At 35.4% G+C, this 23,122-nt stretch overlaps 1 protein-coding gene across 1 annotated transcript; it reads left to right on the plus strand.

Annotated features, from left to right (window-relative positions):
* Positions 1–1,356: 1,356 nt before the first annotated feature.
* On the plus strand, positions 1,357–22,761 carry LOC113436551 (sodium-dependent neutral amino acid transporter B(0)AT1). Its single transcript, XM_026701018.2, has 12 exons — positions 1,357–1,637; positions 11,553–11,693; positions 12,905–13,042; positions 14,979–15,160; positions 15,640–15,750; positions 17,293–17,405; positions 18,026–18,154; positions 18,485–18,641; positions 19,528–19,732; positions 20,277–20,436; positions 21,042–21,204; positions 22,297–22,761. Exons 1-12 carry the CDS (start codon positions 1,436–1,438, stop codon positions 22,507–22,509), a joined length of 1,914 nt encoding a protein of 637 aa, XP_026556803.2. The 5' UTR covers positions 1,357–1,435; the 3' UTR covers positions 22,510–22,761.
* The last annotated feature ends 361 nt before the right edge of the window (positions 22,762–23,122 follow it).

Consider the following 23,122-nt stretch of genomic DNA (forward strand, 5'->3'; position numbering starts at 1 on the left):
TAGTTCTAGTAGAGAAAACGCCAATCTTTTTCTTAAGATAGAGATTTCTTTAAAAAGAAAGAAAAAACAACCACCCTGGAGTTACTAAAGAATTGTAGCACAGTCTTCATTTCAGCTGCATGCTTGAAATTTTTTTTCACAAAATAGCCTTTCCTGCTACAGTATAACCAGTTCTTTTCCCATGAGAGGTTCTCTGTTGCTCTCTACTGGTTCAGGTTATATATTTACAAAGAATAGCAGCATCATAACACGCTGGGAGTAGGAAGAACAAGACATTTCATATTCTTTTCCTGGAAAAATACTAAATTTCCAAGTGTAGATCTTTGAAGAAAATGCTTCACCTGAATGAATAATGACATAATTCAATATTTTGTGAGTTCTAGTCACGAGTTAGGCATGAAAGCCGACTGGGTGGCTTTGAACCAGTCACTCTCTCAGCCCAACCCACCTCACAGGGTTGTTGTTGCAGGGAAAACAGGAGGATGAAAGAGTATTGGGTGTGATACCACTTGGAGATATTTAAAAAATAATAAAGATACTACAAAATAAATAAACAAACAAAATTTGCTGGAAGTGTATGTTTTGTAGCATATATGGAATTCCAATCTGGAGCTGTATTTGCCGTAATGCAAAATCGGATGCATAACCCTTAGTTTGTCCAGGACAAGCCCAATTTGTAAATTTGATCCCCCAATTCACCGAATTAGACATTACAGAATTTATACCTTCTGTTCCATGCTGCTTTTCAATGGGGATACAGCCCTTCTTTCTTGCCTGCTGCCTTGAGGTACATTTGTGAGGATGGGAAATTAGAAAGCAGGAAAGTAAAGACTTTTAAAATCAAGAAAGGTATTGGGGGTATACACATACACACACTCTCTCACACACACGCACACTTTCATACTACTTGCATATTGTTTTATCTATTCTAAGAGGTGGTAGAACTGCTAGGACTTCTAAATGTCCCAATATGATTTGTGTATACTATAGATACACATAAAAACAGAAAAGAAATTCAGTCTGGGACGAGATACTGCAGTTTATGAGCTTTAATTCTGCCGGAGTAATTTTCTTCTCTTTATGTAGTGTTAATGAGGGTCAAACAGAAAGATGCATGCAAGAAAAGCAAATCCTATTTAAACATGCTGCTTAATGTACCTTGCAGCAAATTACCCTGTGAATTGCTACTCTTCACAGCTTTGATACCAAGCAATCTCTGTCTTCAGCTGGAGCTTTGGCAGATAAGACATTAATAAGTCTCAGAGTAACCTTGGTTAATCAAATGAGTTGCTGACGCTTCTTTCCTGCCCCAAGACAGCACCAATGTGCTTAGTGTCAAAGGTTCACTATAAAGAGTGGAAGCTGGCAGCTAAGGCTTCCTTTTTTTGTCTAGCCCAGAACCTGTGGCAGATTTGTGTACAAGAACGGTCCAGCCATGGTGAAACTTCAGCTGCCAAATCCTGGTCTGGATTTGAGAATACCTTCTCACAAGGAACTAGAAACGATAGAGACCACAGAAGCAGATTCAAGACCCAAATGGGACAATAAAGCACAATACATGCTCACCTGTATCGGGTTTTGTGTAGGTTTGGGCAATGTATGGCGCTTCCCCTATCTCTGCCAGAGCCATGGAGGAGGTATGTTTTTGATCCCTTCAACCTCAAAATTAACATTGATTTGATGGAAACTATTTACATGGTAATCATACATTTTCGACCATGTATCACTGTGTCTATCACAATGGCAATAAAATAAAATAAAATAAAATAAAGTCAGGGTTTAAGAGGACTTGTTACCTTGTTTCTTGGGAGATTGAGAGATGCAGTTGTAGGAGTTCTCTGAAACTGGCTTTTCATTTGCACCCATCTCATTGCCTGCTTGTGAGACATCTTCATTGCTATGATCATGGAAAAGAGAGAGAGAGAGAAGCATAAGATGGTTTTGTACCGTTTATTTTATGGAGAATGAAATCTGCTAAATTCACTGCATGGGGTTTTATCAGTGACTTTTAACATACAAAGATCCATTCTAGGAATTCTTAGAAAATCAAGAGTCAGCCACAACTTCCTTCCAATTTCTCTCTCTTTCTTCCCCCTCTTTCATTCGTGTCTATAAATGGGCAAAAATGTTACTTTGTGACTTGCAAACATGAGAAAATAAAAATTGCCCTGTGAAACAAGAAGTTGTTCATTTTCATCAACAATTGTAGGCATGTGTTTCATCTATCCCTCTGGCATAGCATCTTTATTGCACCCAACTATGTAACTCTAAAAAGTTTATGATCAGTTTCAATACCTTGGGATGAGAGATAACTTTATAATATTAGTTATAATATTTTAAGAACAATAAATTGACAAATGAGTCTCCTTCTGTACTATGAAAAACACTAATAGTGTATCCATATTCTGGAATATTTCTGCTCATTATGTCTGCTTCATATTTCTTGCTTTTTCAAATCCATTAGTGCTTGGCCAGCTGTTGTGCCCTTTCTTTCCATCTGTTTGCAGTTCAATATAATGGAGTTGAATATAGTTTACAGATGGCTCCATAACTACAAATTTTTTCTATCTCTAACAGTGTTAAAGCCCTGTTGATATAGTGATTAAAAGCATTGGGCTAGAAACTGAGAGACCATGTCTAAGACATGAAGCCAGACAGATCACTTTCTGCCAGTCACTCTTTTTCAGCCCCCTGAAGAAGGCAGTGGCAAAAAAAGAGAGAGAAAACTTCTAAAAAATAGTGCCAAGTAAAATTGTCCATGTAGTCACCAGTGGGGAAGATAGCTTGAAGGCAGGGAGAACAGCAACCATATGCCTATAGAATCAGATCTTTTCTTTGAAGGAAAACAACAGGAGGATGTTAGATTTCCTTCAGATGGCAAACATATCTGTTCTAATAAACTTGGGGATGTATGTGCTAATCTTAATAATAAATGCACATTAATTTTTGCAGTCGGCATTTTTAATGTGTTTTTGTAATTTTTGTTCCATTTGGTTTTCAAATTTTCTTCCAAGTACCCAGAAAGGCAGTGAAGTATAAATCAAACCAGTTAATAAAATATTAGTACTGATATCAGTATAACCTGAGTTTTGAGTATTTATTAACATTGAAAATGAATGCTTGCTATTTTAATTAAATATTATGTTCTGTTTCCAGAAATGGAAAGAATTCTCCTTGCCACTCGTCCCTTCCCCATTTTTTTTTTTTTTTTGCTAGATTGGCAAGATAAAGATCAATGGGCTTTCCCAGTTCAACGGGACAGAAATTGGATGCCAATTTCAGTCCTTCCGGGTAGCTGGCACAGTTTCATGGGAATCACAATGGGTGTGGCTTAAACCATGTTGTTTGGCAAAATTTGGGAATGGTAGCGGTTGAAAGAGAATCTTGTCAGTAACTTAGCTTTCATTTGATAATGTAAAAAAAAAAAAATCTGAGACTTTAGGATTGGTTTTGTACAAGTATTTGCTTGCTTTGGTTATGCATATAAAAATTGGCTGCTCCAGCACTGAACCTGTACGCTCTTATTTCAAACTATAACCTAGCATTTTGGAAGCTTTCATTCAGGATATCAAGGCATTTTTTATTTTATTTTATTTATTTATTTATAATTTGCAGTCAAGTAAGATTAATGGAATATTTTAAAGTGAATTTATGCTGTAATTTTTATTTTTATTTAAAAAAAAATCAGTTCAGAATAATTCTGATCAACCTGACATTTGAAGATACAAATAGCCTGAGTTGTCAGGATCTTCGTTCAATGGACTTTGTATGCAATATAGAACATTTGCTGTGGACTTCATGCCCATTGTGAGCAATTGATATAATTTACAACATTTGCAACCTTTTTATGTTATTTGTATAATGGCATCATTAGTACTTTTATATCAGTTATGTCAATTAACCTCATGCACATTACATACAGGACATTTGTACAGTGCAAATTATCAATAAAAAGCCCATAAAGTTTTTCCAGAAATTTATAGAAACATTTCTTATTTTAAACACTGTTTAAACAACTTTATATTCCGTTCTTTTGCTTCTAACCATCTAGTCCTTTAATCCATTCAGTTTTGTCATAGGATTGAATTTCCATTCAAACTTACTTTCTCACATCACAAACTTCAAGGCTTTAGAAGCCTCTTTTGTAAATCCAGTGATAAATCCTTGCCTGGGTCATTTTTTTACTTTTTGGCTTATCATTTGTATTTCCACTCTGGCTGCCATCTCTGTTTTTTAATCCACAATACTTTATTTTCCTATATTTTTAGATCAGCAGCAATTTATTTCACCTTTTCATCTTGTCGGTCTTTAATTTCTTCCATGTTGTTTTCTTTCCTGCCTTTTAAAATAGAATTTCCAAAGAAATATGGAGTCTTCTTCAAGAAATGTATTAATTTGTGCAGAAATTATTGCTATCAATTTAGTGTCTCTCCCAAATCTTTTAAAAACTATTGAAATGTCTAAAGTGTCATAACTTTATCATTTTATAAATTACACTGACCCTCTTGGTTCAAAAATAAACAACAGGTCCTTCCTTCCTTCCTTCCTTCCTGCCTGCCTGCCTGCCTGCCTGCCTGCCTGCCTGCCTTTCTTTTCTACCAGAAACTGTAGTCCTCTCTACTGTTCCATTTCTATAATCAGAAAATCTGGTCTCATTGTGAGGAACAGCTATCTGAAGCAAAATTGGGCAATCTCTTATCCTCTCCTTTTCTAGAGAGGTTCCGTTGGACCAGCTCCATCTTTGGTTTGTTGGTCTTAGCTACTTTGTTGTCTTTACTCCTTTGGAGATGTCTTAGCTTATCCTTCCCTCACCCAACAGTCTTGGCCTTTAATTGCCATCAACCAAGCTAAAGACTATCTCCAGCTATTTTATTTTCCTGTCACAGAAATCAAAAGTAACATTTTTTTGCCTTTTGCCAGCTCAAGTGGTGCTATTTGATTTGCCTGCTGTGCTTCATTTCATTGCAGACAAACACATCCCTTAGTTTTATTTTATTATATTTATTTATTTTTTTATTTTTTTATTTATTTAGTCAATCGCTTACAAGATAATAGGTATAAGTATAAACATAAGAATACAGGAAATAGGTACGAATAAATGGGGACAATAGGACAGGGAAGAAGGCACGATGGTGCACTTATGCACGCCCCTTACAGACCTCTTAGGAATGGGGTGAGGTCAATAGTGGATAGTTTGAGGTTAAAGGAGTGGGGGTTAGAGGATGCAACAACAGAGTCAGATAGTGCATTCCAGGCGTTTACCACTTTGTTGCTGAAGTCATACTTTTTGCTGGTTATTATCTGTTGTTGCATAAATGCCTGGCCCTTCTTATCACTGTCCTCCACAGACATTATACTTCACTGGCAATACAATTTTAAAAAGCTGTTTTCTTTAAAAGGCATTTATTTTTTAAAAAAATCTCACAGGTAGAATTGATGAGAATTCGGCTTTCTATCACAAGTGACCAAAAAAAAAAAAAAAAAAGTGGTAAAACTGGGAAGCTTCATTTCTTTTCACTGGTCTAAGGGGGATAAAGAAATAAGAGAGTTCACCAGTCAGGGGAAGTGAGATCATACCAAAACATCAGACAACTGTGATCAACATGGAGAAAAGAACTGAAAAGGAAAGTAGAGAGAATGAGAATTGTTATTTTTCGGCCCTATGTTTTTGATCCCTTCAATCCTCAAAATTAACATTGATTTGATGGAAACTATTTACATGGTAATCATACATTTTTGACCATGTATCACTGTGTCTATCACAATGGCAATAAAATAAAATAAAGTCAGGGTTTAAGAGAACTTGTTATCTTGTTTCTTGGGAGACTGAGAGATGCAGTTGTAGGAGTTCTCTGAAACTGGCTTTTCAATTTGCACCCATCTCATTGCCTGCTTGTGAGACATCTTCATTGCTATGATCTTGGAAAAGAGAGAGAGAGAGTAGCATAAGATGGTTTTGTACCGTTTATTTTACGGAGAATGAAATCTGCTAAATTCACTGCATGGAGTTTTATCAGTGACTTTTAACATACAAAGATCCATTCTAGGAATTCTTAGAAAGTCAAGAGTCAGCCACAACTTCCTTCCAATTTCTCTCTCTTTCTTCCCCCTCTTTCATTCATGTCTATAAATGGGCAAAAATGTTACTTTGTGGCTTGCAAACATGAGAAAATAAAAATTGCCCGTGAAACAAGAAGTTGTTCATTTTCATCAACAATTGTAGGCATGTGTTTCATCTATCCCTCTGGCATAGCATCTTTATGGTTGGACTGCAGCATTGCATTTCATTGTACCAGAATAGAGATGAATTCAGAATATGTTCTAACTGGAAAATCAACATTATTTTTTAAAAAGATTAAAAAAAAATACACTATCCTAAGGTCTCTCTTTGGTTATCTACAATGGAGGCAGTTACAAATCCAAATGTTTTAGATGTTGATAACATTGTAAGATATAAAGACTTATTATATGAAAACAGAGAGCTAAAGTGTAGGAATCAAATACAAATCTAAGGAAAAGAGATATCATGGTGGCCCTATGCACAAATACAAATGCATTATAAAAAAGATAAAGAACAATTTGGTTTTGATATGTCTCAGCAAGAATTAGACAAGATTTGGCATGGAGAGGAAAGGAAAATGATCAGTAAAATATACAAGTATCTTTTGGACTATAAATTAAAAGAAGAAACAGTCAAGGAATGTATGATAATTTGGGCTAAAAACGTGGGCCACAGTATCAAATTAGACAAGTGGGAACATATTTGGGAAATAAATTACAGACTAACTATGTCAGTCTTGTACAAAGAGAATTTGTATAAGATGGTTTATTGCTGGCATCTGCCACCTGCGAGACTGGTAAAGATGTTTCCGAATATCCCACCAAATTGTTGGAAGTGTAACTGTGTCCAGGGAACATACTTTCATTTGTGGAGGACGTGTCCATGTGCGAAGATATTTTGGAGAAACATTAGAAATTGGATTCTAAACATAACTAAACAAAATGTAAAACTTGAACCTGAAACCTTTCTGCTCAATATGATAGATTCCAAAATGGAAAAAAAAATCAATATTTCATCTTGCACATTTTAACGGCATCCAGAATAAGCTATGCACAAAATTGGAAATTGTCTGCCATCCCTTCAGAGGAGATGGTCATCAAAAAAATTCACAAGTCCATAGAGATGGATAGCCTAACTAAATTACTAAAAATTAATCAAAATAGCGATTACTATAAAACGTGAAATTGCTGGTATGAATTGTTAAAGAAAAGGCAATATTTGACAACTGGATAAGTTATGAAATTATGGAAGACATGAGTTTCATTATAAAATATTCTATGAAATCAAAACATTAAAAGAACGAGGAAGGTACTCTAACAAGGTAGATCACGTCAATGTTAGGGGGATTAAAAATATGTATAATCATCGCTCAATACCTGCTGTAAAATGTATATATGTACATATATTTGTTTTCTGAGGTTCTCGCGGGTATTTGTATGTGGATCTTTGGTTGTTCGGGTTTTCTCCCGCGTAAGATTCGAAGTATCTAGGCAACGTTTCGATGAAGTCTCATTCATCATCTTCAGACTTCTGTCTTCAGCTCTGTGCTTCTCTGTGCTCACTCAGAGAAGCACAGAGCTGAAGACAGAAGCCTGAAGATGATGAATGAGACTTCATCGAAACGTTGTCTAGATACTTACGCGGGAGAAAACCCGAACAACCAAAAAACCCGTACATATATTTGTTTATATGTTTATATGTTTTTAAATGTTTTAAATGGATGAATCTTAAATAAGCTTTATTTTATTCTAAAAAAAAAGTTTAGAAACTGACTTAGTAATATTAGTTCTATTTTTTTGGTGGAGGTTTGAAAAATTTTTTGTAGATCTCTAAACATGTGTAAAAAGGTGCATGCATGAATATGTGATGCATGAATATGTACTCCCAAAACAATGTAAGTGCACTGTTTGGGAATACGTTTTGATCTCGAGTTGTTCCTGGATTCCCCAATGGCAATTGTGGCAAAGAGTATGTTTGTGCAACTTTAACTACTGTGCCATATGTGATTATTCCTGGGCTGATTGGATATCATAACATTTATTTACACCTTAGCCTTTTTTGTTATACAATTTACCTGGAGATATCTTTTTGAGGAGTGTTTGGAGCTTCCTTCCAACCCCCTGCCTGAGTAAGGGTTAAACTAGAAGACCTCCAAGGTTCCTTCCAACTATTCTACGTTGCACATGAAATCATCCCCCTCCCCCCACCTGAGTCCACGAAAACCTTTTCCTTCCACAAAACCAGGCTCCAGAAAGGTTGGAGACCGCTGCTCTAGACAAGTGGATGTTGAAAAATATTCTAACAAAGATTAGGTATATTCCATTATCAACATTTAACACAAATTCAGTATACCTTGTCTGAGATTATATAACTTCTCCTGCATGAGCAGGGGGCTGGACTAGAAGGCTCCAAGGTCCCTTCCAATTCTATTCTATTCTATTCTATTCTATTCTATTCTATTCTATTCTATTCTATTCTATTCTATTCTATTCTATTCTATTCCATATTCTGTTCTATTCTATTCTATTCTATTCTATTCTATTCTATTCTATTCTATTCTATTCCATTCCATTCCATTCCATTCCATTCCATTCCATATTCTGTTCTGTCCTGTTCTGTTCCGTTCCATTCCATTCCATTCTTCAACCTTACAAAATGGGGGAGTTCAGTTGCTCACCAGGACACGGAATTATACTATCACCATCACACTAATTGCCAGATTTTTTTTTGCACACAAATTAAGGTGATGGTGACATTAACTTTTAAAACACTAAAAAGATCTCACTACTCTTGGAATATCCTATCCTTTATTAATCTTTTTAGTCATTAAAATATACAAGATACTTTCTTCTAAACACTCACCTGCTCTTAGAGCCCTATTTATCAGACACATTAGAGAGCACTTTCCCCCACACCATCTGGACTTCATCATTGTTAATTATTTTAATACCATTTAAATTATTGTGATGTTTGTATTTTAGAAGTTGTTCTTGTATGCCTTACATGTTCATATGAATAGAAAGGCAGGAGACCAATCAAATGAAATATACTGAATAAATACTAAACGGGAAGTCTTGAGGGTTATTTATATCATATTTCAGATACTGATGTAGGGACTTAACAAAATAAACTCAGTACCCTAAAGGTGATAAATCTAAGATGCAGGTACAACTTTGGTCTTATTATTTATTTTTCAACCAATTTAACTTCAGTTCTCCATTTTCTTTCTCTCAAGTTTACCCCATAACTAGTTTTATTTTATTCATTTTTACTTTTCATAAATTGTTTGTTACCCAGATTTTCTATAGAGAACTGAAAGAGAAGAAATTCAGAAACAATGCCGAAGAGATAACAGATAATCAAAGTTGGAAGGGACTTTGTAGGTCATCTAGTCCAACCCCCTGCCCTACAGTATAGTAATAAGAGGGAGGGCCAGTAAAGGGATGACCGGAAAGATGAAATAAATATTCACTGGCCTATAATCTTTGATGTTCTTTTGTTTTTGTCTTCTATCTGATAAAAGTTCCAAAAATTATTTCAGTTTATCTTCTTTTCTGATATAGTATGGTTTCTTTTAAAACTGAAACTTCATCTTTATTCTCCTGTCCTGTGGATTAAATTCTGAAACTGAATTTAAATTCTAAATAAAAAATGTGAAAGTACAAATACTGTACCGTTGGGAAATCATTAAGATATCCATTTGATCCTGGAAACAGATTGGGCTTTAATGAGATGCAGATAGATACTGTATTCATGCTCCCACATGTTCTAATCTAAAGCATCTCTCCCGAAACATCTCCTATGGCATAGCTCTGATAATTAATAGGATCAGAACAGAGATGGGAAATGAATATTACCCTTTTCCCTTACTGTAGCTTGAAGGAGAAAAAAATAAATCAAAACTAATGTTTGTTTGCAGAAAAAAAAAACCATTGGGATAATTGCCAAATGCACAAAGTCAGTCCTTTGACATTATTAAACCAGATGTTTTCTGGTTAATAGTGCTACTTTTAAGATGAATTAGTAAGCAAACAGGCACCTTAATCAAGAAGCTTTAGAATTATTCTACCATCCAAATAGAGCCATAGTTGCAAACTATAATGAGTAGGCCACAATTGTTTAGCTCAAGGGCTGGCAGCATAGTACTGTGTTGCCAAGTTCAACTAAAATAAAATAAAAAACCCTAACAGTTCCTTGAATCACCAAATGGATTTTATTCAATGTTCTTGAATGAGAATTTGAGGAATATCAAGATGAATACTTAAAATGGACATCATATCACATATATTTTTGGAGGTGGAGACATTCCAATGAAGCAGTGGTGGTATTTAGCAGGTTCTGACCAGTTCTGGAGAACTAGTAGTGGAAATTTTGAATAGTTCAGAGAACTGGTGGTAATCTTCCCCCAGGAGTGGGGAGGGAATGGAGATTTTGCAGTATCCTTCCCCTGCCATGCCCACCAAGCCATGCCCACCAAGCCATGTCACGCCCATCAAACCACACCCACAGAACCGGTAATAAATTTTTTTGAATCCCATTGTGTAAAATTCTAACTTTACAGTAAAGAATATGAGCATGTTTGCTGACATTATGGATCACTCTTCTCCCCTATATTCCTCAGCATAAAGTTGGCTGGAAAAGATAAGATGCGTTCTTCAACCTAATGCACTACTCAGTTTCAGTTCCTATCTTCCCTGCCCCACTAACCTGAAAGGCATTAAATTCAGGAAGTGGAGGATAACATAAAACAGCTCTCTGGGGATGCATCCTCTACTAAAAAAGAAGAGAAAAGCAAAATTCATGTCCTTTTTCTTATATTTCCTAATCCCACTGACCTATTTCTTGCCTTTTTTTCTAATTTGTTCCACAGCATATTGAAGTCTTTCAGGAGGAACTGAAGGATCCTTTTATTATTAGTCATGATTGTAGTAGGTTGCATGCACAGATAATGCACCAACTGTTCTTATAAAGTACCATAGTAATCAATGGTGGGATTCAATTTTTTTTACTACTAATTCTGTGGGTATGGCTTGTGGCTTGGTGGGCATCTCAGGGGAAGGATACTGTAAAATCTCCATTCCCTCACCACTCCATGGGGAAGGTTACTGCAAAATGCCATTCCCTCCCCACCCCACTAACCTGCTTTCCAGCTCCGTTCTCCTGTGCAGGGCAACAAAAGAAGACCCAGCCGATCAGCTGGGACTCAGGAGGCAGAGAATAGATGAGGGTGAAGCCAGTCAGAGGTGGTATTTGCTGGTTCTCCGAACTACTCAAAATTTTCGCTACCGGTTCTCCAGAACTGGTCAGAACCTGCTGAATACCACCCCGATAGTAATGTATTTTCTTTCAAACTAGAGAAGATTCAGAGTAGAGTTCCCCAAAACTGTTTTTCTGCCTCTTTCATTGTTTCTCATGATCAATAAATCCATTCTGGTGCCCACTTTAGGCCAGTTTTATTCAAAACATACTCACTTTGATTGTAATTCCACAGGAGCCTTCATGATCCCTTTCCTCATCTTGCTTGTCCTGGAAGGCATCCCTTTGCTCCATCTTGAATTTGCCATCGGACAGAGACTCAGAAAAGGTAGCGTGGGAGTCTGGAGTTCTATCCATCCAACCCTGAAGGGAGTAGGTAAGTTTTGAAAATAATTTGATTCATCAAGTAGCAAAGATCTTTTAATACACTCTGATACCTCAGCATCACGGGTGCAGCAATTGAAAGAATAGGTGAACTTGAAACTTTAATTGAAACAAGAAAATAAACATTAGAAGAATAATGTGATCAGTACAGGATTGGCCAAATACTCAAGGAGAAAATCTAATCAAACTTATGTTGTATTACATATGTTGTATTTGAAGTATGGTTAGTCAGTTCTGTATTTTTTCTTGCATGTCAAGGATGAGGTATCCCCTCTGTTAAACATTTCCCCAACACATCTGTTTTTTTGTTACTGCAGAATGTCCACAGGGTGACAAAGGAAATAATGGATGGAGGGGCAGGTTAAAATATTATAGTTTGGAAAATTATTTGCTATAGTTAATGTACAAAATATTTATTTTTATCTTTGTGGTGGACACTATCTATATGATCCTCTTAATTTACAGCAATTTCTACCTGCTTTTCTAGCTATTTGAAATACTACATTTCAATTACTATTTTAACAAAAGAAAGTGATTGCTGAATTATAACACCATGATAAATAACATTAAAAAATAACCTGATAGCATTAAAAGTAGAATCTAATCTAAAATTTCCAGTCCATTCACTGAACTACTTTTTATCATGATCAACAATGGACAGTAAATAAACGAGGGCTTCTCACCAACCAGTAATTGTTTTTTTTAATGTTCTCTGGAAGTAAATGCACCTAAAATATTGAATTAAAATAGTTGTATATTTTCTATTTCCAGCAGCTTCTCCATGCTTTCTAGCATGGCTAAAATATAGAAAGTGAATATTCAAAGAAAATGCATGGATTTTGATGGGTTAAATTCCATTGCAGTTCCACTTACAGCCTGTTGCTGTATTAGTATTCCAGGGTAGTTATTCTGAGACTGCAGCCTGTTTTATGCAATCCAATGAAACATTAAGAAAAAAAATCCCAAATCTGTAAATACCACTGGTTATAATGGTGGAAAATATGCAGTATTTTTATCATCACGCAATCCCATCAAACGACTCTTGTCTCAGTATCTTTCTATATAGTATAAATATTTACTAATCAGTTCTGTTCAAGGAATGGGGCCGAAATGAAACATTATTCACTCAGATTTCTCACAGATCTTATTTTTTTAAATTGTACTAAATAAGCTCTGATTCAAGTTTTTCCTCTCTTTCCATAGGAATAGCAGCAATGTTAGTCTCCTTTCTTGTGGGACTATACTATAATATGATTATTGCCTGGGTGATGTGGTATTTCTTCAACTCCTTTCAAGAGCCACTGCCTTGGAGCGAATGTCCACTTAATGACAACAGAACAGGTACACCCTATGAATGAAATGCTTACACTAGCTGACAAGCCATCATGAGAAGGCTTCTCTGGGGAAATAATAGGAGAAAATATAATGTATATTTTATTTTCCCTCCTCCCATAACATTCAAGACTTTTGACCAAATGAAAGACTTGCTATTATCAGTAAATGTAATCATTCTATTGCTGAATCCTTAGCATGATGGTAATTAAATCTGGACTTTGGTATTCAGATGTGACTCATCTGACACAATGAATAAAGGGACTGGTGGAGATTGATGTTTACTTAGTATCTATTGGTAATATTTGGAGTAGTGGTTGAAGTTTCTGATAAATAACTAAATATATGTTCTTCTTGCAGCATACATAACCCTGAATATACCAACTGAAATCTTTCTGATAAATTTCTACCTGATCTACCTTGCTGCCTTGCATTTTCAAAGCAAAACTGCAGGAAGAGGCAAATGATTGATTGCTATAGCACTTTGTGTTTTTTTTTACAGTTACATAGATAGCATAATTGATGAATTAAAGCAGTTATCTAAATAAGCTTAGATATTTTTAAAGCACTGACACTGTGCAATTGACAGTACATAGTACATAGTCCTACAGGAGTTATGCCTTTGAAAAGCATTCTGGAAAAAAGAAAAATGGGATTTTCAAGTCTCCTCGAGTGTTTTTTTTACAACAATTCATATTTTCTCATTAACAGCACTATGGAAGTCATTTTGTCATTGCCTGTCTTCCTTCCTAATTTTCTATTAAATACTATTCAAAATATGTGGCTTAGGCCATAGAATTCCACACTCCTTTGAAGAAGAAATATTGATTAATAAGTTAACAACAAACTGGCTGATTCTAATATAATTGGTTTAAAATATAACAAGCAAGAACTTACAAGCCTTGTACAATAGAAACAGGAAACTTACCATTTATGTAAGAGAGAAATGTAATTTTCAGATGCTGTCTGACCTCATCTAAAACCATGTTTCTCTCCCCCAACACCCCCCAAAAAATCCAAAGCAGCATTCTAGTGTGCATTCCCTTCCATTTCTAAGGGGACACTACCAAAATAGTGGTATTATATAATAGCATTATTGAGAATATATTTCAACTGAATACATCTACCAACATCGCTGCCTCCAGTCCAGGAAATGACCACGTGGCATGGTAATTCCCAAATTCTGGCACTATATAGAAGGTGGCATTTTCCAATTGATAGGAATTAAGTACAACCAAATTTCACTGCCATCTAAGTTATGGTGCTATTCAAAGTAGACTCAAGTAGACTTTGGTGAAAGTAGGAGGTGATAGCACTTAACAAGACTGCTTCATTGTTCAAACAATATGTTCTGTCTTCATCACAATATTCCTTCTTGGTTGTGCTACATGAAGCAGTTTGTTTTATTCTGTCATCTTCAGTTGAGGGTGAGGCTTAAGAAAGGCACATTAAATGAGGTATATAAAATATGCAAGGATGACTTTTGTCATAATTTTATAAGCAGATCCATAAATCATGCACATATGTTTTGGAACATAAATATAAGATGCTCTTCTACGTGCTTTTATAACAGCAACCATCATCTGAAATTATCTCCTAAAGGCAACACATCACCAACATTTCCCTATGCTTAGGCCTTCTAATGTTTTGGAAGAGCTTCAAGTCAGGTATAATTTTAGCAAATTGAGCTGAATACTGGCTCTTGAAATTTAGGAGTTCTCTAATATTATAAGTACAAAAAAATTAATGTTTTTCTTTTAAAACTTATGCAGTGGACATTGTTCAAATTATGAGTTGCTCAATAGTTTACAACTCTAATTTTAAATTCAGTTCATCTGAAAATATCTGAATTTGTGACTGTTTTCTTTCTTTGTCAAACTCATATGCCGCTGCTTAAAAAAAAAGAAAATCTGGCACAAGTCATTGAATCTCTTCCTGTTTTCAGATTTCATCGAGGAATGTGCAAAGAGCTCCTCAGTGGATTATTTTTGGTACAGGGAGACCTTAAATATTACCAGTTCTATTGATGATCCTGGAAGTGTACAGTGGTGGCTTTTGCTCTGCTTGATTTGTGCCTGGGCAGTGCTGTACGTGTGCACAATCAGAGGGATTGAAACAACGGGAAAGGTACCTCAATCTTTTTTTGCTTAGAGGGGAAAATGCTCTTTATATTTGTGATTCTTTCTGTTGCAAATTATTCCAGGACATCCTCTTTGAGAAAACCCCCATCAAAAAGTCCCTTCACAGCCATTTTCTTGCAGCTTGAGTTTAGAAATTGGAAAACAGCCTAGAATTATTCTGAAATTGTCAAGCAAGTAACCAATTCAAAACCATTCCAACATCTCTAAAAACAGGCCTAAGTTTTTAAAGTCCATCGAGATAGAATCATGGGAAGACTGTCAGGATTCCGATAGATGCCCTAATTAATTCATGAGCCTGGAGCCAATAGCTTTATGAGTTGACAAATGGTAGTTCTAGAGCTATTGTGATCTCCCTTGAAAAGACCATGTCTCTTGTATCTTGCAACCTGAAATTATTGGTAGGCCTGTGAACAGTATTTTGTGATGTAGATGTCACAATTCTCAGTTGTACATATTCTTCCTCAGGCAGTATATGTGACTTCAACCCTTCCATATATTGTCCTGACCATTTTCCTGATCCGTGGCTTGACTCTGAAAGGAGCTACCAATGGTATTGTCTTTCTGTTTACACCAAATGTAAGTATTAATTACTTTTGTATTTCAAGAAAATTAAAAACGTTATTTTCTTAACATCAAAAGAGCTGTGATAATTCCAATTCTAATACAATTTGCACTGGGCTTTTTTAAAACTATTATCTGTCCTTTAAATAAGAGAAATATTGTAGGTCAATGTTCCTTGGCTTAATGTATTATTGGGACATTTGCACATTGAAGGAACATCTTTCCTCCCTTACGAAGACAAGCTTCATCTGTGTAGCTTTTGCTTTGGCAAACTTCAGGCAATTTTTATAAAAAGGCAGTTCAGAATTGGAATTAGAATGCTTTTTCAGCTGACCTAAGAAAACTAATGAATGGAACGCGATTAATTATTTTGTGATGCTAAGCCCAGCCTGTCTTTCTGAGTCAAGTTGCATAGAAATTAGAAAAAATAAACGTACACAAAGATGAAGTTACTTTGATCCCTGCAAGAAATCCTATATACATAATTCATACAATTTATTAGGTTTTTTTTTCCAAGTTCTAATAGGAAATAGCCATTTGTTGGAATGTGGATGCTGTTATTATTTTATTCTCTCCCCCACCCCCTCTGTCTCACACACACGAGGGTTGTTCAAAGTGCCAGCATTTCACACTGCCAAAACTTACACTTCAATAGTAAGTCAGAGGAATGTTTAAAAAGGGTACTCTGGCTTTTTTTTCAGATCGCATAAATCTTTTGCCTTTTTAAAAAGGGTTGACAGCAAACTGTCTCCCTGGGGTTTCTTGTTTTCATTCCTACCTTAGCTCCATCCCTCTGTAAAACAATCTTTTAATGTTGCCTCTTCAGGTGATCCTTTAATTACCAGATAAATTCCTGCAACCCTCAGGAATTATTTAATTGTGGCCCAACCCATCAAACTGTGTCTATCTGCTACAAATGCATATTAAATCAAGAAATAGAATATGTTTCCAGGAAAGTATTTGTGCAGAAATGAAATTATTGGTAAGGTCTGGCACTTGGGGTTCCTAAGAATGTCTGTATCTTTACATAAACCCAAGAAAGATGACAGCTTAGTAGAAATAAATACAACTTGCATGTAATTAGTTCAAATCTTGCCATATCTAGCTTTAAAAAAAGGGAGGAGAATTAAAGACCTAGGAAAGGTCCTTTTCTCTATCCCTGGAGGACCACATTGACAGAAATGGGCGGGAATGGCCAATACGTTAATTTTTAAAAGGAAAGTTTATATTGGCAAACTTTGGCTTAAGCGACTGGGTTTACCGATGCCAAAATATTTTCTTTTGCCCGTCTGTCCAAACTATGCTGCTTATCCAACATCTACAAGTGATAAATAGATTGGTACCCAACAATCATCTGTTTCTTGATTTTTGGCCATGTTCTAGATAGAATAAGATAGTCCCAATGGTGCAGTGGAGGGCAAGAGATTCCCCTTCCACAAATTCTTGTAAATGGATACATTGCATGCTCAAAGGCACCATTTCTATACAGTGTACTTTTCTCTACAGATGTCCTGTGGCTTAAGTTTTAAAACCTTTTTTCTCCTTCTTCTTCCTCAGGTGACTGAATTGGCGAACCCCGTCACCTGGCTAGATGCTGGAGCCCAAGTGTTCTATTCTTTTTCTCTTGCCTTTGGTGGGCTCATCTCATTCTCTAGTTATAATTCAATTCAGTAAGTTGCTAACCCTTTTCATGCAAAAGGGAAGAATTCAGAGAGCTTTTCTTCCTTTCTGCCTTTCTTTCATGACTATTCCAAGGGGTGTGTGGGTCACACCTGCCCTTGAGTTTAATCCCAAATTTATATGACATCTTCTTGACCCAGCCACCAGCTTTGTATAAACTTTTTTCTTTTTCTTCTTCTTAGCTTTAAAAAAGATAGTTCTTACTCTAGTAAAGGGATCCGCTTATCAATTCCTTCAATAGATTGGCTCTGCTGGTTGGCTTGGAGCTCCAAAGAAGGAGCTTCATGTTGGAGGTGGCTTATAGATGAATATCAGATCTCACCTCTCCCCCTGCTCATCCTATTCCCTCCCTCCTCATCTTTTAAGTCATATTTTGTATTTTACATTTTGTGTCTTAAAGTTTTGAATCATTCTAGTTATACAGTTTTATTTTTTAATATTGTAGGTTGTTCAGAGTTACGCTGTGGTAAGATGGGTGGCCAATAAATTATAAATAGATAGATAGATAGATAGATAGATAGATAGATAGATAGATAGATAGATAGATATGTATACTAACACCTGGATACTATTATGAAAAGTCAGCTGCCTTCCTTGTTTTTGTTTATAGCAATAATTGTGAAAAGGATGCTGTGATCATTTCTGTGATAAATGGCTTCACATCCATTTATGCAGCTACAGTCATATATTCAATCATTGGATTCAGAGCAACAGAAAGATATGATGATTGCTATAGCAGGTAAGTTGTGCTTACTTCCTAGTTAGTATATTACTGCTGATTGAAAGAGGGTTATTATTAGTCTAATATTACCACCAACTACAGCAACAACTAACAGTACATGTGGTGCAGAATGGATGGTGAAATTGAGGAGGGCTGTCTCTAGCAGTGGGTATCCAAACTTTATGAATATTGTTCATATTTATTGATAGATTAGACCAAATGGAAACTTTTACCCTCAATCTTGCTCAATGTTGTAAGAGAAATGGCAACTGCAACTATTTGTTTCATTGTGACCCAGATTATAACACTGAAATATTTTTTTGGCCTATTTCCTTTTATCTTTTGAAGAAATATCCTCACTTTGATGAATGCATTTGATTTGCCCGATGGTAACATAACCGAGAACAATTTTCTGGAGATGCAAACTTGGTGTAACACAACAAACCCAGAAATCTTTTCAACCCTGAAGTTTGAAACCTGTGACTTGGACGCATTTCTAACTGATGTAAGATGATAATATAGGGCTATATATTATCACTATATACAGGGATTAATGTATAACTATGTATATTTGCTAGGTTAGAATGATAGGAAGCATTAATGTCACTTAAAATTACATTTTTAAAAATTGATAGAATGTATGAGGAATTTGGGGTTTTTAAACATAATTTATTGATTATTTTTTAATCTACTTATGCTTAGAATTTTCAGATGTATTATGCTTTCTATGAATTATGTTTCATTTTTTTCCATCTCTTTCTTACTCACCAATTTAGCAATAGATATTTAAATGTTGCCCCTGTAAACTGTGCATTTTTCATGGTTAATGCTAATCTAGATAATGCAGACCATGATCCAAATGGGCCTTGGGTAGAAAGAAAGGATTTAGGTCAAAATAATAAACAAAGCAAACTGGTTTTTCATTTTAGCCAACCTTTGTAAATGGGGATTAGACTTGAATTAACAAAGATTAATAGTGATTTCCATCGACTGCTCAGCTGTGTTAAAAAGATGGAATATTTTTATGCAAAGAAGAACATAGGAAGAACCATGCTGGCGTAGAATGATTACATCTCATATTTTTATTTATACATTTAAGACAAGACTCCACTGCCAAACCATTTATAGCCTAAATAGAACAATGGGAAAGCTAGGGAGGAAAGGAGCTAAGCCAATAAAATAATGAACTAGACAAAACAATTAGGATGATAATGTTGTTTGTTTGTTTAACTACTTACAATCCCCTTTGCATCCAGAGGAAAAAATTATATAGATTTAAATATGGATTAATTTAATATAGATTTGTCAGATATTAAATATATTTGAAAACGAGTACTGCAGTAGCCTTATGTATTATATAACTTTTTTCTCTAATTTGAAATCCTATGTAGGGAGTAGAAGGAACTGGTTTAGCATTTATTGTCTTCACTGAAGCCATCACCAAAATGCCCATTTCTCCACTTTGGTCAATCCTCTTCTTTATCATGCTGTTCTGCTTGGGTTTATCATCTATGTTTGGGAATATTGAAGGTGTGCTGGTACCCCTGCAAGATCTCAGGGTTATACCTAAAAAATGGCCTAAAGAAGTTATTACAGGTAAGTTGAAAATGGTTATATAACCGGGAATGGAGTTGATCATTTGCCCTGGTTGCAACCCGGATAGATTGCAGGTCTATGGACATTTTTAAAGAGATATGAAGTTTAGTTTCAGTATGAATAATTAATCAAGATTTTAAAGATAAGATGGTAATTGCACAGTCAGTTTGCTACTTGCTCAAAAACTTTATTCTTAAGCAGTAGATTGAGAAAAGAGAAATCAAATACATAGCTGCTGAATACCACTGATGGATGATGAGTTCACTTTTGCATATTAACTCTTTTTAGCTGGATCTTTCTGTCTGATGAGGTAAATTCAGAAAGCAACACTCTTTCAATTTGATGACTATTCCTTGGTTTTGTGCCTGCTCCTAGGGACAAGGTCATGGGTTTGAAGAACAACCTAGACTAGGAAATAATGTAGTTCAACACTGATTAAGAGGACTTGTTCTATGTACCTATCCCCTTGCTTGAAACGTGGAATGAAATTCATATATTGATAAAATGTCATATTCCTTCTGCTTTTTTGTTTATTTGTTTACAGGCCTGATTTGTTTGGTATCTTTCTTGATTGCCATTATTTTTGTGCTGAGATCTGGTAACTATTGGTTGGCTCTTTTTGATAGCTTTGCTGGATCCATTCCCTTGTTGATAATAGCATTTTGTGAGATGTTTTCAGTTGTCTACATATATGGGATAGACAGGTAAGTTATAGCCCCCCCAAAAGATATAAACCATCTTTTTATTAGGCAATCAATAATTGGGAACTTTCATGATAAGCTTAAGCAAATCACTTTTCCCCATCCTTAAAAAAAGAGAAAATCAGTAATTTAAAAATATAAGAGAATGTATGTGCATTACTTTTAACCTTAAAAAAAAAAATTTATTCTAGGCAAATTTAAAAAACAAAACAAAACTCCAGAAACTACCAGTGTACATTGGACTGTTTAATGTGGGGTTTTATTTATAACCTTTATGCTTGGGGTTAAATTTCCATACATGGCATTTAGTTTCAGAATAGTAGTAACCCCACCTATCTTTTTAAGTTTCCTTTTAGTTAGGACCTGGATATATCTGTTATCAACTCTCAAATTTTTTTATCATTTCTTAACCCAAGAGATTAGGAAGGTTTTCAATTTCTTAAAAAGAGCTGAGAACTACCCTTGACTAAGGGCTGAACATACAGTTACAGCATTAAATTTTGCTACAGTCACTGAGCATCATCTGAATGTGGTTGAAAACCACTGCACTTTGTGTGACATGAGCTGGTTCTCAGACTCAAAATTTTCCTTTCTCTTTTCATTACCAGATTTAATGATGACATTAAGTTCATGATTGGGCACAAACCCAATATTTTTTGGCAAGCCACCTGGAGGGTTATCAGCCCCATCATCATGTTAATTATCTTCTTTTTTTACTTTGTGGTGAAAGTGAGTGAAAATTTAGAATACATCACCTGGGACCCCAGTTATGTAAGTATATGTGTTCAAGGAAACATGTTCCAAATTGCATCTGATACCAAAAGCTTGTCATTTTTCATATTTTACTATTTGTTGGAGATTTTTGCAAAGAAAAATAAGCAAAAGAAATGTTTATCCCCAGGGAAATAACTTAGCTTTTTTAATGTGACTAATTGCTAGTTTATTGAAGTATGTCTGCATTGCAAGAAAACTCAGTTGTCTTTGTGGGACATCTTAGAATTATTACAGGTATTTTTTTAAAAAACGATTGAAGAAATATACGTAACAATAGTTTTGGGAGAATGGAAAAAAATGGGAGAAAATCTTTGTCTCAATTATAAAAAATGCGACTTGCATTCAAAAGGTCCCAGGTTCAATATCTGGTTTCCTCAATCAAAAGTTTATGGGAAAAGAACCTTTTCTAAAACCTTAGAAATTTGTTGCCAACCAGCAAGACAATAACTGAGCAGAACAGACTGCTGGACAGGTCTCTCTCTACCTGTGGCTGATCCAAACTGAAGAATAATTGAGAACAGTTTGAGAAATTCGGATGTATACTTTTAATAGTGCTGATGGTGAAATTTCAGGTTCTTACTACTCTGCTAGATGTTCTGTAATATGGACATGTCTTTTCAACCAAGGATCAGAAAATTCACAGAAATATATTCTCCATAAAATTGTACTTAGCCAAACTTTGATGTTTGTTTGATATTTCTATTTCTTTCTGTTCATTGTTTGGCAATGGAAAGAGTAATATAATATTTCATCTACGAAAGAATAAACTTAATGTAAGATTAATCCATTCTGCTTGGGTAATGATTCAGAGGGGCAAAACATAACTCTTGCAGAGATCACTGAGAAAATACAAGAGCGGAAATGATCATACTCGGTGGATATAAGGAATTCTCTTAAAAGTTAATTTCACATTAATTTCTGTGCAACTGCTGTTTCCCAGCTCAAGTTGCAATCATCTGTTTAACCTAAAAATAATACTCCATGCCAAGGAGTATATTGCTTGTTCAGTGTTTCTAATGTGAATGTATCTAAGATTCTTACTTCCCTGTCTTGCAATTACTTATCTTTTTCTCTTTCTTTTTATCACAGGAGAACTTCCCAAAATCAAAGTCAGTGAATTATCCTGACTGGGTTTATGCCATCATTGTAATCCTCGCAGGAGTCCCTAGCTTGGTTATCCCTGGCTATGCCCTATACAAAGCTATCCGAAACCACTTCAAGGGAGAAGATCCTGTACAGCGAGATTTGGTCAATGCCATATCAGAAATATCAATAAATGGGGAGCTGAAAAATACAGCATAGCTGTCTCCAAAGATTCGGTGTGCAAAGACTTTCAGTGAGAGGTGGTAAAACGGAGGTGTCTCCCTGTTTCGATCCGAGTTGTTTCAGAGCCTAAATGGGAACTGATATATTCTCATTCTAACAGCGTTTGCTGCATTAGAAAATGGGTAATACAGATGTCAAGGATGTCGTGTTTTCTCTCCCTCTGAGCCCCCACCTTGTAGCACAGATACAAGTTTTATGTTCAAATAATATATTATTAAAGAAATTATACTTGCACAAGAAAGCTATTTATTTATTTATTTATTTATTACTGTGCCACCCATCTTACAAATTATAGAAACAAGTGAAAAATAGTTAAAATGTGAACAGATTAAAACAAACCAACATTAAACTATTATTAAAAACTGCACTAAAATACACACCGATGGAATAGTGATGAAGTCTTCTTACAGGATCTTCCAGCAGACTCCCCAGTCGCACAACAAATTTGCCTGGGTTAGTGCAACCCCAACCAGAGTTAATGATGATAAAACACTGGATCCAGAGATCCCTTGTAGCCCCAGCCACTCCATCTTGCCTGTGTTCAGCTTAAGACTGTTGTCCCCCATCCAGTTTACAGCCTCCAGGCTGT

Source organism: Pseudonaja textilis, unplaced genomic scaffold, assembly GCF_049901715.1.
Source record: "Pseudonaja textilis isolate UNSWEBS1 unplaced genomic scaffold, rPseTex1.2 PTEXCTG90, whole genome shotgun sequence".
NCBI classification, from domain to species: domain Eukaryota; kingdom Metazoa; phylum Chordata; class Lepidosauria; order Squamata; family Elapidae; genus Pseudonaja; species Pseudonaja textilis.

Coding starts and splice junctions, on each gene's coding strand:
- LOC113436551 (XM_026701018.2), top strand. CDS start 1,436: ATGGTGAAACTTCAGCTGCCAAATCCTGGTCTGGATTTGAGAATACCT. Junction 11,694..12,904: donor TCCAACCCTGAAGGGAGTAG/GTAAGTTTTGAA, acceptor CTCTTTCCATAG/GAATAGCAGCAATGTTAGTC. Junction 20,437..21,041: donor TACATATATGGGATAGACAG/GTAAGTTATAGC, acceptor TTTCATTACCAG/ATTTAATGATGACATTAAGT.